The 13479-nt window shown below is 43.4% G+C and overlaps 1 protein-coding gene across 1 annotated transcript in view; it reads right to left on the reverse strand.

Moving 5' to 3' along the window:
• Nucleotides 1-13479, reverse strand: part of LOC126439774 (uncharacterized) — a 113482-nt gene that overhangs the window by 94028 nt on the left and 5975 nt on the right. Inside the window, exon 2 of the mRNA XM_050090597.1 lies at nt 8703-8999. Within this exon, the coding sequence (XP_049946554.1) occupies nt 8703-8999 (297 nt within the window). The remainder of the gene's footprint in view (nt 1-8702; nt 9000-13479) is intronic.

Here is a 13479-nt window from a genome sequence, read left to right on the forward strand (position 1 = left end):
CCTTGATTCTTTCTCATGTGAGTGATTTTGGCAAGGGCAGTAGGGGATATTTACATCATAGCAAGCAAGAGTGGGAGAACGGGCGTTAGATAACTGCAACTATGGTATGAACATTCGCTAATAGCTCGTCAAAATAAGTTGCTTTTGTTTCATTCGTAGTGTGCGTATAAAAGTCATACTCATAAAGAACAAACTATCGCTCCTGGAAAGTGTGTGACATTGCAGTTCATATCACCTGGAACCACCAGATTAATTCAACCTCCACATGTTTGTCTTTTCTGTGCGTACAAATTATTGCACTATCTGCATCAACGCCTTAAAGGACAGCCAGTTTCACGGTAAGCTGTTTCGCATTCGGTTGCACGCCATCACTTTCCATCAGTTCCCGTCACCCTGTTACTCCAATGTGATTTCTGTATGCATTCTTCAAGAGTGGATGCCTTGCACGCTTCGTAGCTGCCAAGGAGCTCGTCTTTGATCTCGATGGTGCGAACCTTTGTGATCATTGAGACGCGCCATTTTTATTCGGTTTCCATGGTCCAAGTCAATGGTTTGTCTCTAACATTTCTTAGATGTCGACGATGTCCATTTTGTGAGGTGTAATACATGCACTCCATAGAAGGTTGATCTCTGCGCATCCCAGACTCTCGTTTTCTGTGGACATGGTGCGTCATCACCAGTTAATATTTTTCTGGTCATAATTTTCACTTTCGAGTAAGCCTTACTAAAGACTGTTCCTGCGACGTCGGACTTAACAGTTTCCTTGTAAGTCATCTAACAGAGAAGTTTAAGAAGCGTGGGGAATCTACTGGACATAAGAATGCTTTTTTAGCTTTATCAGTCGCTGGAAAAACAGAAATTATGCAACATCTTAGCTTTCAGGAAAAATACAGAAAGACAGAACGGCGATATAAGACAAACTCGCTATGTTCTTTCCAAGATAAAGTTCTGCAGTGAGTCAGTCTGAACTTGCGCTACGTGTACATGATGAAACAGTAGAATCTAACAGTCCTAGAATACTTAGGGAACGGGTAAATTTCACTTCCGCGTCAGCTGCGGATGTGAAAGAGCACGTGAGCAATGCTGCTGTCTTTTAGGTGCACCCAGTGGTATACAGAAGAATTTATTGGACTGTACGTTACATGTGTGTCAGGACGAAGACAGATTTTGTGTCTCTGTTAGCAGATGAAACATCTGATGTAGCTTCTAAATTTCAGTTACTGGTAGTATTTCGTTTTCTGTTATCTGCTGAAGAGCCGGTTGAAAGATTTTGCATGTTTTCAAATCAATCGCTTATCAGTGGTACCTCCTTGGCTGATTCAATTAAAGATGTACTCGCCCATGTTGTCCAAGAAACGAAATAAAACGTAATATCTGAAATTTATGATGGCGCCAGCGTCATGCGTGACCATCATACAGAAATCCAATCAACTGTAATATAAGGACATAATTTCGTGTATTACGTACATTGTTATGAACACTCACTGAACTTAATTTTTGCGCTAGTGACAAGTCGAAACAAAAAAATGAAACCGTTTTTCAGAACTACTGCGGAGGTAGCAATACTTTTCTGTCATTCACCTCGAAAAGTGGCTGTTCCAGATGCAGTTGTGAAACAAAGAATCCCACATGGATCAGCCATTACATGGAACTTTAAATCGTGAAAAGTGCTCACAGTTAATGTGAATAGAGAGGACACTCCAGAATGTCTTAAACACGTTGAAGATACCAGCAGCCAGACAACAAATGTAAATCAAACATGTCGTCTAAGGATAAAACTCTATAACACAAAAATTTCCTTTCGGTTAGGGATATCTTATAAAAATAACTAGCTGACAAACCCAGCAATGTACAGCTATTCATTTGGCAATTTTCTATGAGAAATGAAAACAAAAATTTAACTGCGTTTTTCTGTAATATCGAAAAAAATTCATTTATATGTATTCATGAAAACACTTAAAATTACGAAACGAAATATGCATAATTTCCAGAAGTGTAAGCACAGCTTATTTTCATGTCTGGACCGCGATTCTGTAAACGTCTGCATAGACTCTTCACAGCCCTACAGGTGGCTGTTTTCGCCTACAGCCGTTTGCGCTTCGCAGCTGAAAGATGATGAAAGCTCTGCCAGGTATCGGGGATTTCTCTTAAGTGGACTCGACTCTGTGTGTGTCTCAGCTCTAACGAATAAATGTATTATAAATTCATACATGACGCCACATCTCCTGATCCTTGCGTCATGCAATGACACGACTTTGCAGGTACATTCTCTGGTGTACGACGGTATTGTGTGCAGAATGTGCTGCGAACAGAGGTGGTGGGGGAGAAGCAGTAAATTTAGACGTCATGCACTATGAGGCAATCTGTCGTGCATCTCACTGTTTACGACGTTATGTGTCCTGAACTATGATAGGTGAGTAGTTATTACGCCCACAGCAATTCATTTTTGGCGGTAAGAGATGTGTGTAGGAAGTTTGGTTGAAATCGGTTCAGGAGGGGATGTGGTACATCTGCAAACCACACACACACACACACACACACATTTTTATAATATGTATGTATGCCCTACGTGAACATCTAGTACAGCCAATTCCAAAAATATACCACTGGTCGCGTCTCAATAAAGCAAGCAGCAGCATCATTCCGAAACGAAATTTTTAAAATTAGAGACAATGTTAATGATATCACAGAAGAAACAGAGGTTTGAATTCTGCAGCCACTTGTTGCCCTCTAATTTACTCAAACACCGCTTCTTTCTTTAATTGAAAAATTAGTGTCCTGAAAATGTGCTATCTGCTGTTACGCAGTCGTATCAATTTTTTAAGTAAAGCTGAGTTAAAAACAGAGCTACAGACCATTTATTCTCGAAATAGGTTTCAAGAAAAAAAAAGCGCAGGAGCCCTTATAAAGTTTGTCATTGAAAACAATCTGCAAGAACCTTTTGGCGACGTCAGGAATCTGCTGAAATTAGCGGCTGCTGTCCCATGAGAAGCTGTGAAGCAGAGACGTGTTTCCGCACGTTGTCGCGGATCAAACAGTTTCTTAGAAGTACCAGAGATGAAGATAGGCTGTCTCATCTTGCCATGCTATCTATTGCAAAGAAAACGATTCACAGGTTTCCAAATTTCAACGACAGAGTCATAGATCCATCACGAAAAAGGAAAGGAGGATGGTCTTTTTCTATACGTCTACAGGCGATTCAACCCTACGAACGTTGTCAGGCTCATTGTAAGGTAATTTTACAACTACAAAAATATTTTACTTAATTTAGGAAATTAAACAGTGCAGTGAAGGAAGTGAACTCCGTCCCAGCCACGTCAGGCGTCAGCCACCGATGTCTGTGCTGTACCGCTAAGGATACCTCCTCTGCACCGCGATGACACAACGGCGAATGTTAATTTCTGAAACGCAGAATGCAGCCCACCATTTTCTCTTATCACTCGGAACTTTCCACTCCTCATTGTGCTTAGCAACGATCGAAATTTTGTTCTTAGTTTGTATTTCATTTTCTTTCTTATCGATGTATCGCTGTACGTTAAGTAGTTAAGATCCGTTTGACATCACTATATTCATTGTGAATTGTTTTTTATTGTAATATCAATGTCCACGATTATGTAGAATACAGAACTATGGAAAATACGTAAAGGGTGCTATTATGACGAGGTACAGCAGAAATTATGCAAGAAGGTGCTTTGGTTTTAAAGAATCTACTCGTTGTATTTCACAACATCTTACTTCTATCTATTCTCACACATACGAAAAACGTTTTGGGCTCAATTCGCAAATATAGATGCTTATTTTACCGTCTTTCCAAATCGTACTTTATGGTATTTTTCACATGCAAAAGGTTATTACAAAGTACATTGACCGAAAAGAGTGAAAATGAAGTGCAATTTGTCCCCAAGGCGGTCCTTCACTGTCAGGGAGAAAACGTATAACCTTTGATAAGAGCATATCAAAGCCAAGGCGCCTGTGCGTGAGAGAAAACTGCCCTGTGCATAACGTCTTGTCAGTCTGTACTGCACGAAAAAGCACTTACTTTTATCAAGACAGTAGTTCCATCGCAAATAATCTTCAGCGGGGCTGAATTGATAGATTCTGCCAGAGTCTTTAACATTGTTGAGGTGCCAGCAGACGTTATCCAGCACCGATGTCCCGTTTGCTGTAAGCAGAGCTGCCACTGTGGCAATTACGCCCGCCGGCTGCATTGTCCGCTGTCGACACTGGGGAGCAAACAGAAGCAGTGCGCGCCGCAGGGAGCGCGCGCTCAATATGACGGCGGGCGCAGCGGAAGTCTGCCGCAGGACGGCCAAACCACGGGAAGCGTGGCGTGACGCCTCTCATCCGGATGACCGCCGTATTCCTGTCTGCCTGGTGAGAGTTCGCGAAAGTCGTCGAGTAAAACAAACGTGGTATCTGCCCTTCCCCAAGGAAGTGTTGTAGTCATTGTGCTGTTCCTAATCTATAAAAACGATTTAGGAGGCAATCTGAGCAGCCATTGTTTGCAGATGATGCTCTCTTTTACCATCTAGTAAAGTCATCAGAAGATCAAAGCAATAGCAAAATTATTTAGAGAATTTATCGGTGAGGTACGCAAAGAGGCAGTTGAACATTAATTTTTTTTAATGAAATTTGTGGTAAGAACTTGTGCGATCAAACTGCTGATGTCATCGGTCCCTAAGTTTACAAACTACTTAACCCAACTTAAACTTACTTATGATAAGGACAACACACACACCAATGCCCGAGGGAGGACTCGAACCTCCGACAGGGGGAGCCGCGCGAACCGTGACAAGATGCCACAGACCGTGCAGCAACCCCGCGCGGCAGTGGCAGCTGATTCTAAACAATGAAAAGTCTTGTGTCACCCACATACGAACTAGAAGGACACCGTTATATTTCTTTTGCTCGATGAGTCACACAAATTCAAAGGGAGCCATTTCAGCTAATGCCAAGGGATTAGAATTAGGGCCAACTTAAATAGGAACGATCAAACAGAAAGTCTTGAGTGGAAGACGAGCCAAAGTCTGTGTTTTGTTTGCAGGACACGTAGAAGATGCAACAAGTCCACTAAAGAGACTGTCAGCTAGGGGTGCTAGAAGCACGCTCCGTCACACACCGCTTGCTGGCATGCTGAGCATTGTTGTAGATGTACATGAACATCTCCCTATACTCGCAATAAGTCACATTATGGTGCATGGCGGAAGCTGCCTTCCACCACTACTAGTCATTTCCTCTCCTGTTACGCTCTTAAATACGGCAAGCGAAAAACGACTGTATATTTGCCCCCACGGACACCCTAATTTCTCTGTATTAGTGCTTCTTGCGCCAAATGGACGTTGATGCCCGTGAAATCATTCTGCAGTCAGCTACGAATCTCGGTTCTCTAATTTTTTTCTGCAGTGTTCCTCGAAAATAACATTGTCTTCCTTACAGGGGTCCCTATTTGGGTTCACAAACCATCTCTACAACATGTAAGTGTTGTTCGAATCTACAGGTAACAAATCTAGCTGCACACCTCTCAATTGCTTCGATGTCTTTCTGTAATAGGACCTGGTGCGAATCCAAAACACTCAAACAGCACTCAAGAATGGGTTGTACTATTGTCCTGTATTCTGTCTTCTACAGATTAACCCTACGTTTCTAAAATTCTCCCACTCGAAGTCGTGCAGTCACCTTCTCTGCTCCATTCTTAAATGCTCATTCCATTTCATATCGCTTTGCAACCTTACACACAGATATTTCATCGATGTGACTGCTAATGCTGTATTCCACTATTTCTACGCTTAGATCCAACTACCATTCATCTCACCATCTAGAAATTTTGTGTAAGTCAACTTGTACCGTCCCACAGTCACTCAAGAATTACATCTCCCCGTACACCACAGCATCATCAGTTAATCCTGTCTGTCAGATTATGTTCTGCAGCACGCCATGCTCTCTCGAGTGCAATGTAAGAGGTTCTGTTATTAAGAAATTTTTCTACCACTCACAATTCTCGAAACCTATTGTATACGGTCGTCCATTCGTTAAGACTGTGCTGAGCCACCTTAGCACTTAATCACTGTGGACTGCGAGCCAAATCGCTGCATCAGGATCTGTCATTACTTTTCTTCCGGTGTCGTATTACAGCAGACATGCGCTCACCCTTCCCTCCCCACCCCAATCCCCCTCCATTCCCATCCGCCACACTGCTCTCGCCCCATTAAGGATCGCTTCAGGTCTGTATACAGTAGTGAAAAGAACGTTGCGAAGTGCTATCATGAGGGATGGGCCAAAAACCAAATATATTCGATTACACCTATGTGTTTTTTCAGCAGGGTAAGAAACTCCAGCTGAAATGTATCAGCAGGCCACAGACTACCTTCCAGATTTATCAGACCTGCAGTCTTTCTATTCAAAATGGTTCAAATGGCTCTGGGTACTATGGGACTTAACATCTGAGGTCATCAATCCCCTAGAACTTAAAATCACTGAAACCTAACTAACCTAAGGAGATCACACACATCCATGCCCGAGGCAGGATTCGAACCTGCGACCGTAGCGGCCGCGCGATTCCAGACTGAAGCAATTATTCAAAAACAGTCTTAATAGCATTTATTATTATTATATCGCCAATCGGTTTCAAGCTGACGTAGGGGTCATCTTCTGGGCGTCTACACTGTGAAATTATAGATATCCGTCAGAAAGACTCCATTATACAGCAACTGAAATTACGTAAATTTTAACACGTTACCCATTGGTCGACTGCTGGTGGTGTCACTCCTGTCTACATAACTGAGGAAACTATGCGAGACTAACCCTTCGTATGGGCTTAAATAGCGTGCTGAGGTCACGTGAATAGATGGTAACACCCCCAGCGGCGACCAACGGCAATAAATACAGTTTATTATATGTAAATACTAGTCACCTTGGTTTAACATAAATGTGACAGTAAATAACAGAAAACGGAACCATTGCATTTAAAAAGAGTTACAATTATACTGTTAATCATAAAATAATAACATATGTTCAGTAGTCAACTCGTAAAATTCGTAAAACTATATTACATTATGTGCCATAATATAAAGTAAAACAATTTATGACACACAAAAACTGGTGTCGTCTTGTATTATAATATATCTATTCGTAGATGTGCGTAGAAAACATTTGAGTCAATTACTAAAACGGCTAATACGGATGGACTACAGAGCCCTCTACTCTTTGTGGTGAGGACGCCGTTGCCATGGATTACAAAGCGTATATCAGGCGCCCTCTAGTCTGTGCAGCGAGGACGCCGTCGTCATGGTAGCAGCGGGTGTGCATATATGGTGTTATCTTCGCCCTGGTCACGGCGTCCGTTGCCATGGTAGAGGTATGTCATGGCTCTTCATTCACAGAGAAGTTGTCACCTATTTGAGATTATGGAAATATCGACAATCAAGGATAACCTAAAAAATCTAAAGATAGGATAAAAGTTTATGACACGTTTGTAGTACCGATCAAAGGAATGAAATTATTGAAATAATAAAAGGAAAAGTATCATCATTGTGTACAAATACTATTTTCGAATAGCTCGAAATTTTTTTTATCGTGGCTCTATTTTTTTCTTTCAGCATCGCTGCCGGATTCCGTTTATTATGTATAAAAATTTCCATGCTCTTTAGAATATCCTTCATTGGTCCTTTTTGAGTTACATGCAGTATCTCCAGATTATCCCTTATATTGATTTCTGCATATTGATTTTTCCATATCTAAATGCTGTCCACAGAGTGATTTATTAAGTGCTGTTCCAGTAGTATGTTCTTTAAATCTGGTATTAAAACTTCTCCCTGTTTGCCCGATGTAAATTTTGCTACAGTCTTTACAAGTCAATTTATAAATTCCTGATTTAGGAAGCATCTTGTTTTTAACATTTCCTATACTATGCCTAAGACTATTAGCTAGAACCGCTCGGCCACAGCAGCCGGCAGTCTTTCTATTATTATACTCAGATATCAGAGCTTCCTCAACTCACCAAGTCTCGGTTAAGTTGTAGAAGTGTATCGCTTTTCACCAACACATATAATTTGAGTGTTAGTCTATCTAAACCCGTGAATGTAGATTCAGAACCCGGCAGTGACTTTGGGATGGCTGTAGAAGTAGAAAACTTTCGAAGTGTTTTTGGCACGAAAGGACTATCTGTGTAGCATGAGGGAGTATTCAGAGAAGTAGATGACAACAGAGTGTGGTGCATTTAAATCACCAACCGACATTGAAATGTATGGGAGGAGAGTTTCAATAGTGGATATATAATAGGAACCTATGATTGAATTAACTTCAGGGGATATGCGAATTTAAATAAAACATTTGGGTGCTTTATAATACGTGTTAGCGACTGCTACAGACAGGCTAACATGCTGGTATCTGAATGTGGGAGGAGCAGGTTATAACTTCATGTATTCTCCCTGTGCCAGGAGAGGCCATTAGTATCAAGTCCATTGAAGCAGAGTTTAGGGATGGTATATCTACTCATATATGTGCTACTTTCTGGACTGAACACTGTACAAGCTGAATTTAACGCTAATATAAAGCAATTTCCCGGAAAACAATGCTCAACACAACGAGTATGGAATGTATAAATGTAAATAAAGAAAATACAAAATAAATTGTTCTCTCTGTCCCACCGCATCCCAGTCCTCACCATTGTACTGCACATAAACATGTGATGAGCCAGTGCTTACTCGGAAGTCTCCAGCACTGTGCGCGAGACGCCTCTGTGGCGCACGTGTCGGCCGGGCAGTGCTGTGGCGAGCTGCCGCCGCGGGCCCCACCTGGCCACTGGCTGGGTGGGGAGCCGCCAGCCCGCCTCCAGAGGAGACCTGCAGAGGCGGGGCCGCAGCCAGTAGCCAGCAGCCAGCTCCCCACCCAGCCAGCCAGCCACGGCCTCCACAGCAGTGCTGGCACCGCAGCTGGTGGTGCACGCAGGAGGGCGGCCAGGGGGGTGTCACGCCACAGCGTGTGGCCCACAGCAGTCAGCACTGAATTATATATAGCTACTGTAACTCAGGGGTAATGTTTTGCGAAGCTGCTGTGACTGTACATAATTTTTTTAGTTCCTATTGTTTTACCTCGAAGTTTACTTTGTGCTGATATGTAAGGTGTCTATTTTTGAAGAAAAGACATGTGTAATGCAGCACACTGTAAATAACTAGCCACATCTTACAATATTCATTTAAGGAAATCCTTCTTTTTCGTCATTTACTTCTGGCTAGGCATTTGTAGTGATTAGGTTCTTTTCTATGAAATAACAATGATATTGTTAAGAATCTTTTTTTGTAAAAAAAAAAAGATCGATGTGTATTTTTTACTATATTCAATTTCTATACCGTTTAAGCCAGCCGGTGTGGCCGAACGGTTCTGGTGCTTCAGTCTGAAACCGCGCGACCGCTATGGTCGCAGGTTCGAGTCCTGCCTCACGCATGGATGTGTGTGATGTCCTAAGGTTAGTTAGGTTTAGGTAGTTCTAAGTTCTAGGGGACTGACGTCTTCAGATGTTAAGTCCCATAGTGCTCAGAACGATTTGAACCATTTATACCATTTAATCACATATGTAATTTCACATTTAATTCCATATACATTTTTAAATTAATAAACTATCTGCTTTTTCCGTTTAATTATGTGCCATATTTGCATTTAATTCCATGTGCAAATTGAAAACTAATAATAAGCACTCTGTTTTGCCAGTCAACCACTTTTTCGTTTCTAATTCGTTTTTGCCTGTACATAATATGCGTAGGTGAAAAAAGAACCACACATATATACGTGCACACATGTAGGCACTGAAGAGTAAAAGAAATTGGTTCATGTGCCACAGACTTGACTAATGTCTGAAGTAGTGCTGGAGGGAGCTGACACCTTCAATCCTGCAGGACTGTCCATAAATCCGTAAGAGAACCAGAGGGTGGACATCTCTTGTGAACAGCACGTTGCAAGGCGTCCGAGATATGCTCAATAATGCTCACGTCTGGGGAGTTTGGTGGCTAGCGGATGTTTTTAAATTCAGAAGAAAGTTCCTGGAGTCACTCTGTAATAATTCTGGACATGTGGGTTGCCGCATTGCCCCGCTGGAATTGCCCAAATCAGTCGGACTTTACAATGGACATGAATGGATGCAGATGATGAAACAGGATGCTTATGTACGTGTCAGCTATCAGAATTGTATATAGACATATCAGGAGTCCCATGTCACTGCAACTGAAAACGCCCCACACCATTACTGAGCCTCCAGCCCCTTGAACGGTCGGTCCCCTGCTGACATGTATTCATAAGGTTGTCTCCATACCCTTAAATAGTCTTGTTTGAGGCACAGCTCAATGTCCTAACGGATTATCAGATGAAATTATATAACTTTTGGCGCCAGAGGTAACTCCATGTTAATGTCTCGTTTGCAATCTGTGTCTAGAAATAGGGCATGGAAAATCGCGGAAGTAGTTACAATGAAGAAACTCCGATAGATCTACTTGCTTCCTGGATGTTCTGTAAAAAGCCTTTGAAAAGCTGGTTGGCGCCAAACTGCCGACTCACCGGCTTCTGAGCGGTGCGAGCTACTGGCAGCTCGCTTTCGGTGCAGGGAAGGCCACTAAGAATGCCGCAAATGCAGTACAACAACTTGTCTGTGCAGCCGCGTGAAAACACGTAGTGGGCGGCCGAGTGGGTGCCTCGGAGGCTGACGGCAGCTGACGGTGGCGGCCGGCGCTGTCCTCTCAGGCAGTGGGGGCTGAGCGCTCACTGCCGAGGTAGCCGCCACGGCTGCAGCATCGTGCTAAGCGTCCTGGAAAACCGGCGCGAGTGACTCCAGCAAAGGCTGCACTTTCTTTATTTTCCGAGCCTTCATTTGCACAGCCAGGGTCCGCCGTCTGATAACTTTCTGCGGACCTCGGTGCTCAGCGCACTCGGCCCCCGCCTCACCGCGGTGTCTGGCTGTCCTGCTGACGTCATGGGCAGCGCTGCCCGTGCACTGCCCCGTGGAGGTCTTTCGTCATTTTTTGCATAACATACAGCTGTAATCACTTCTCGAAATTGTAATACATCAAATTTACAAATCGAAAATTATAAAATTTTTAACTTTTGAGAAGAGAGAAAATGCAAAGTAGGAATGATTTGTAGTTGTGGCCTCAACAGCGCTGGTGAGGAACGCGGTCTCAGATCGTGTCCTCGAGCCCGACTTCCCTGGGCGGCGCCTCCCATTATTAGTTTACCACATGAGATATTTCACACCTCGAATGTCACGGGACCAGTCATCCCTCGCATAACTGTTCTAATCTCTAAATGTAGTCCAGGGAAGGACAGAAAAGACGATAGAAAGAAGCACAGAATGTGGCAAGTTATCCAGAATTACTTACTGTGCAAGGACAGCTTGATGGTATTACTTGCAGTAATTACCATCCACCAGTTTGCCCATTGTTCAAAAGCCACACTGGAGAACGTAGTTCATGTTCTCGAGTTGGACTGATCACACAGCAATACACAAACTTTGCCACATCCAACTCCCACTTGTTCCACAGGGTGTAAATAAACCAAAGAGTGTGGCTGAGGCTAAGGTTCAAAGATGTTGCATTTGGACGGAGCTTATCTTTCGTCAACAGTAGCATTCTAGAAAACTGCACGCTGATGACGCTAAAAATAAAGAGTGTGTCAAAAAGGACTTTGTAGCTTTGGAAATACAGAAATATACTGGCATATCTTGCAGAGTCGATTGACGTTTTATTTTGTAGTGAAAAACCTCAAGTTTCTTATAAAAGTGTCATTTCGTTTCGATTCGAATATCAATTATGATGTGGGACACATCCCACTGGTAGTCAATTTCCGCTTCCCACATTCATTGCAGCAAATCGGGCGAAACTTGAGCAACAGCAGCGTAGATTAAATTTTTCAGGTCGGCCGAATAGTTTGCTACGGGAGGAACATACGCACGGTCTTTAATAAAACCACCTAACAGTTTTTGCAGAGTTCGTTTCATGGTACCAGGACACACAGCGGGCACGCTCCACCCCAGTGAAAGCAGCCATCTTAACTGTGCACAACGCTGGCGTTCCTGCTGGTGGAATGGGGCACTGATGGACTGAAGTACATGCAGGTTGTTTGCTGCATAATCATACACCTACCGATTCTATAAGTTATCTCAATACATTTCTATATCATTCTAAAGTTGCAAATTCCTTTTTGACTCGCCCTGCACATCTCTATTTGGATTACATTCATTATAATTAAAGTCACATCTATTGGATTACCTGGCACAGAGAGAGTCTTGTAGAAGACTCTCTATAGCTTTAAATGATGAAGCGTTCTGATCCGAAGACTTTATTTGCCGAAATTGCAATTGATCCTACAGTGATGACTAGTTTCGGCAAATTTGAACTGCCATTTTCTAAATATTCTTCCTTAATACATATTAATTATAAACTAGACGTCTGAGCTTGTAACCCCACACCCTGTATGAGTTGCAAGCCATTGTCGCCACATCAGTAGTAGAGCTAGAACAAGCCTGGAAGGCTTCCACGGACATTTCTGTGTGAAGTTATCTATTTTAACTACAAGTTACTTGTGGTTTAATGTGTATGGCGAGCGTGGACTAGAGGTGGAAGATGGACACTGATGATCTCACAGTATAGGATTATTGTCTGCAAATTTTGCGACTCATGGTTGCTAATACACTGCCAGAAAAAAAATTGGAGCTTTTGGAGGTTAATAGGTCACTCAAGATTTATTGTTGCAACACTGCATATGGAGTACATGAAGTGGTAACACATACAGACGATTAGCACACACGGTTGGACGAACCAGGCATCGACCCAACCTGAGACATCCATATTAGCAAGTGGCGTAGCCACCACGGGCGGCAACACAGGCGCTGACTCTGTGATCCAGTGGGTCGTACAGGTGGCGAATACAGCTCTGGGATACGTGATGTCACGTCGTTGTCTAAGAGTCCTCGCCTGACACGTCGCACCTGTCACTTGTAGAGATGGGGGATCCGCTCCTGAACTAATTCATAGAGTTGAATCTTTCAAAGGAGTGAACAATCAGTGATTCAGAAAAAAAGAAGGGTAGCTTCAAACGTTTCCCACAGCAGAGAGAGAGAGAGAGAGAGAGAGAGAGTCGGAGCAGACCAGTGGGGCCTCTGCTGGTCAGAGCACACTGCACGCCACACAACACAGCCAGCGCCGGCCTCTGCCCTGCTTCTGACTTGGCTGCCTGCATTGTGCAGTGCCCCATTGGATTTTGTGTTTCACACATGCTGTGCCGTCTCTGTGCTTCCTCTGCGGCGTGCAGTGTCTGGCGCACCTGAACTCCGTCAGCGATCGTTTCAGTCGCACGTCCTGCCCTCTGGGCGGTTGGTGCGAGCAACAGGACAGAGAGCCTCCTAGCGGAGAACATAAGAACTACTTGCAACAACCTGCTCGCAAGAGAACGGACGATTTGTCTCGGAGCGGGTGACTGGTGGCCGCTCACCGCTCC

The sequence above is a fragment of the Schistocerca serialis genome, unplaced genomic scaffold (genome assembly GCF_023864345.2).
Source record: "Schistocerca serialis cubense isolate TAMUIC-IGC-003099 unplaced genomic scaffold, iqSchSeri2.2 HiC_scaffold_1343, whole genome shotgun sequence".
NCBI lineage: Eukaryota > Metazoa > Arthropoda > Insecta > Orthoptera > Acrididae > Schistocerca > Schistocerca serialis.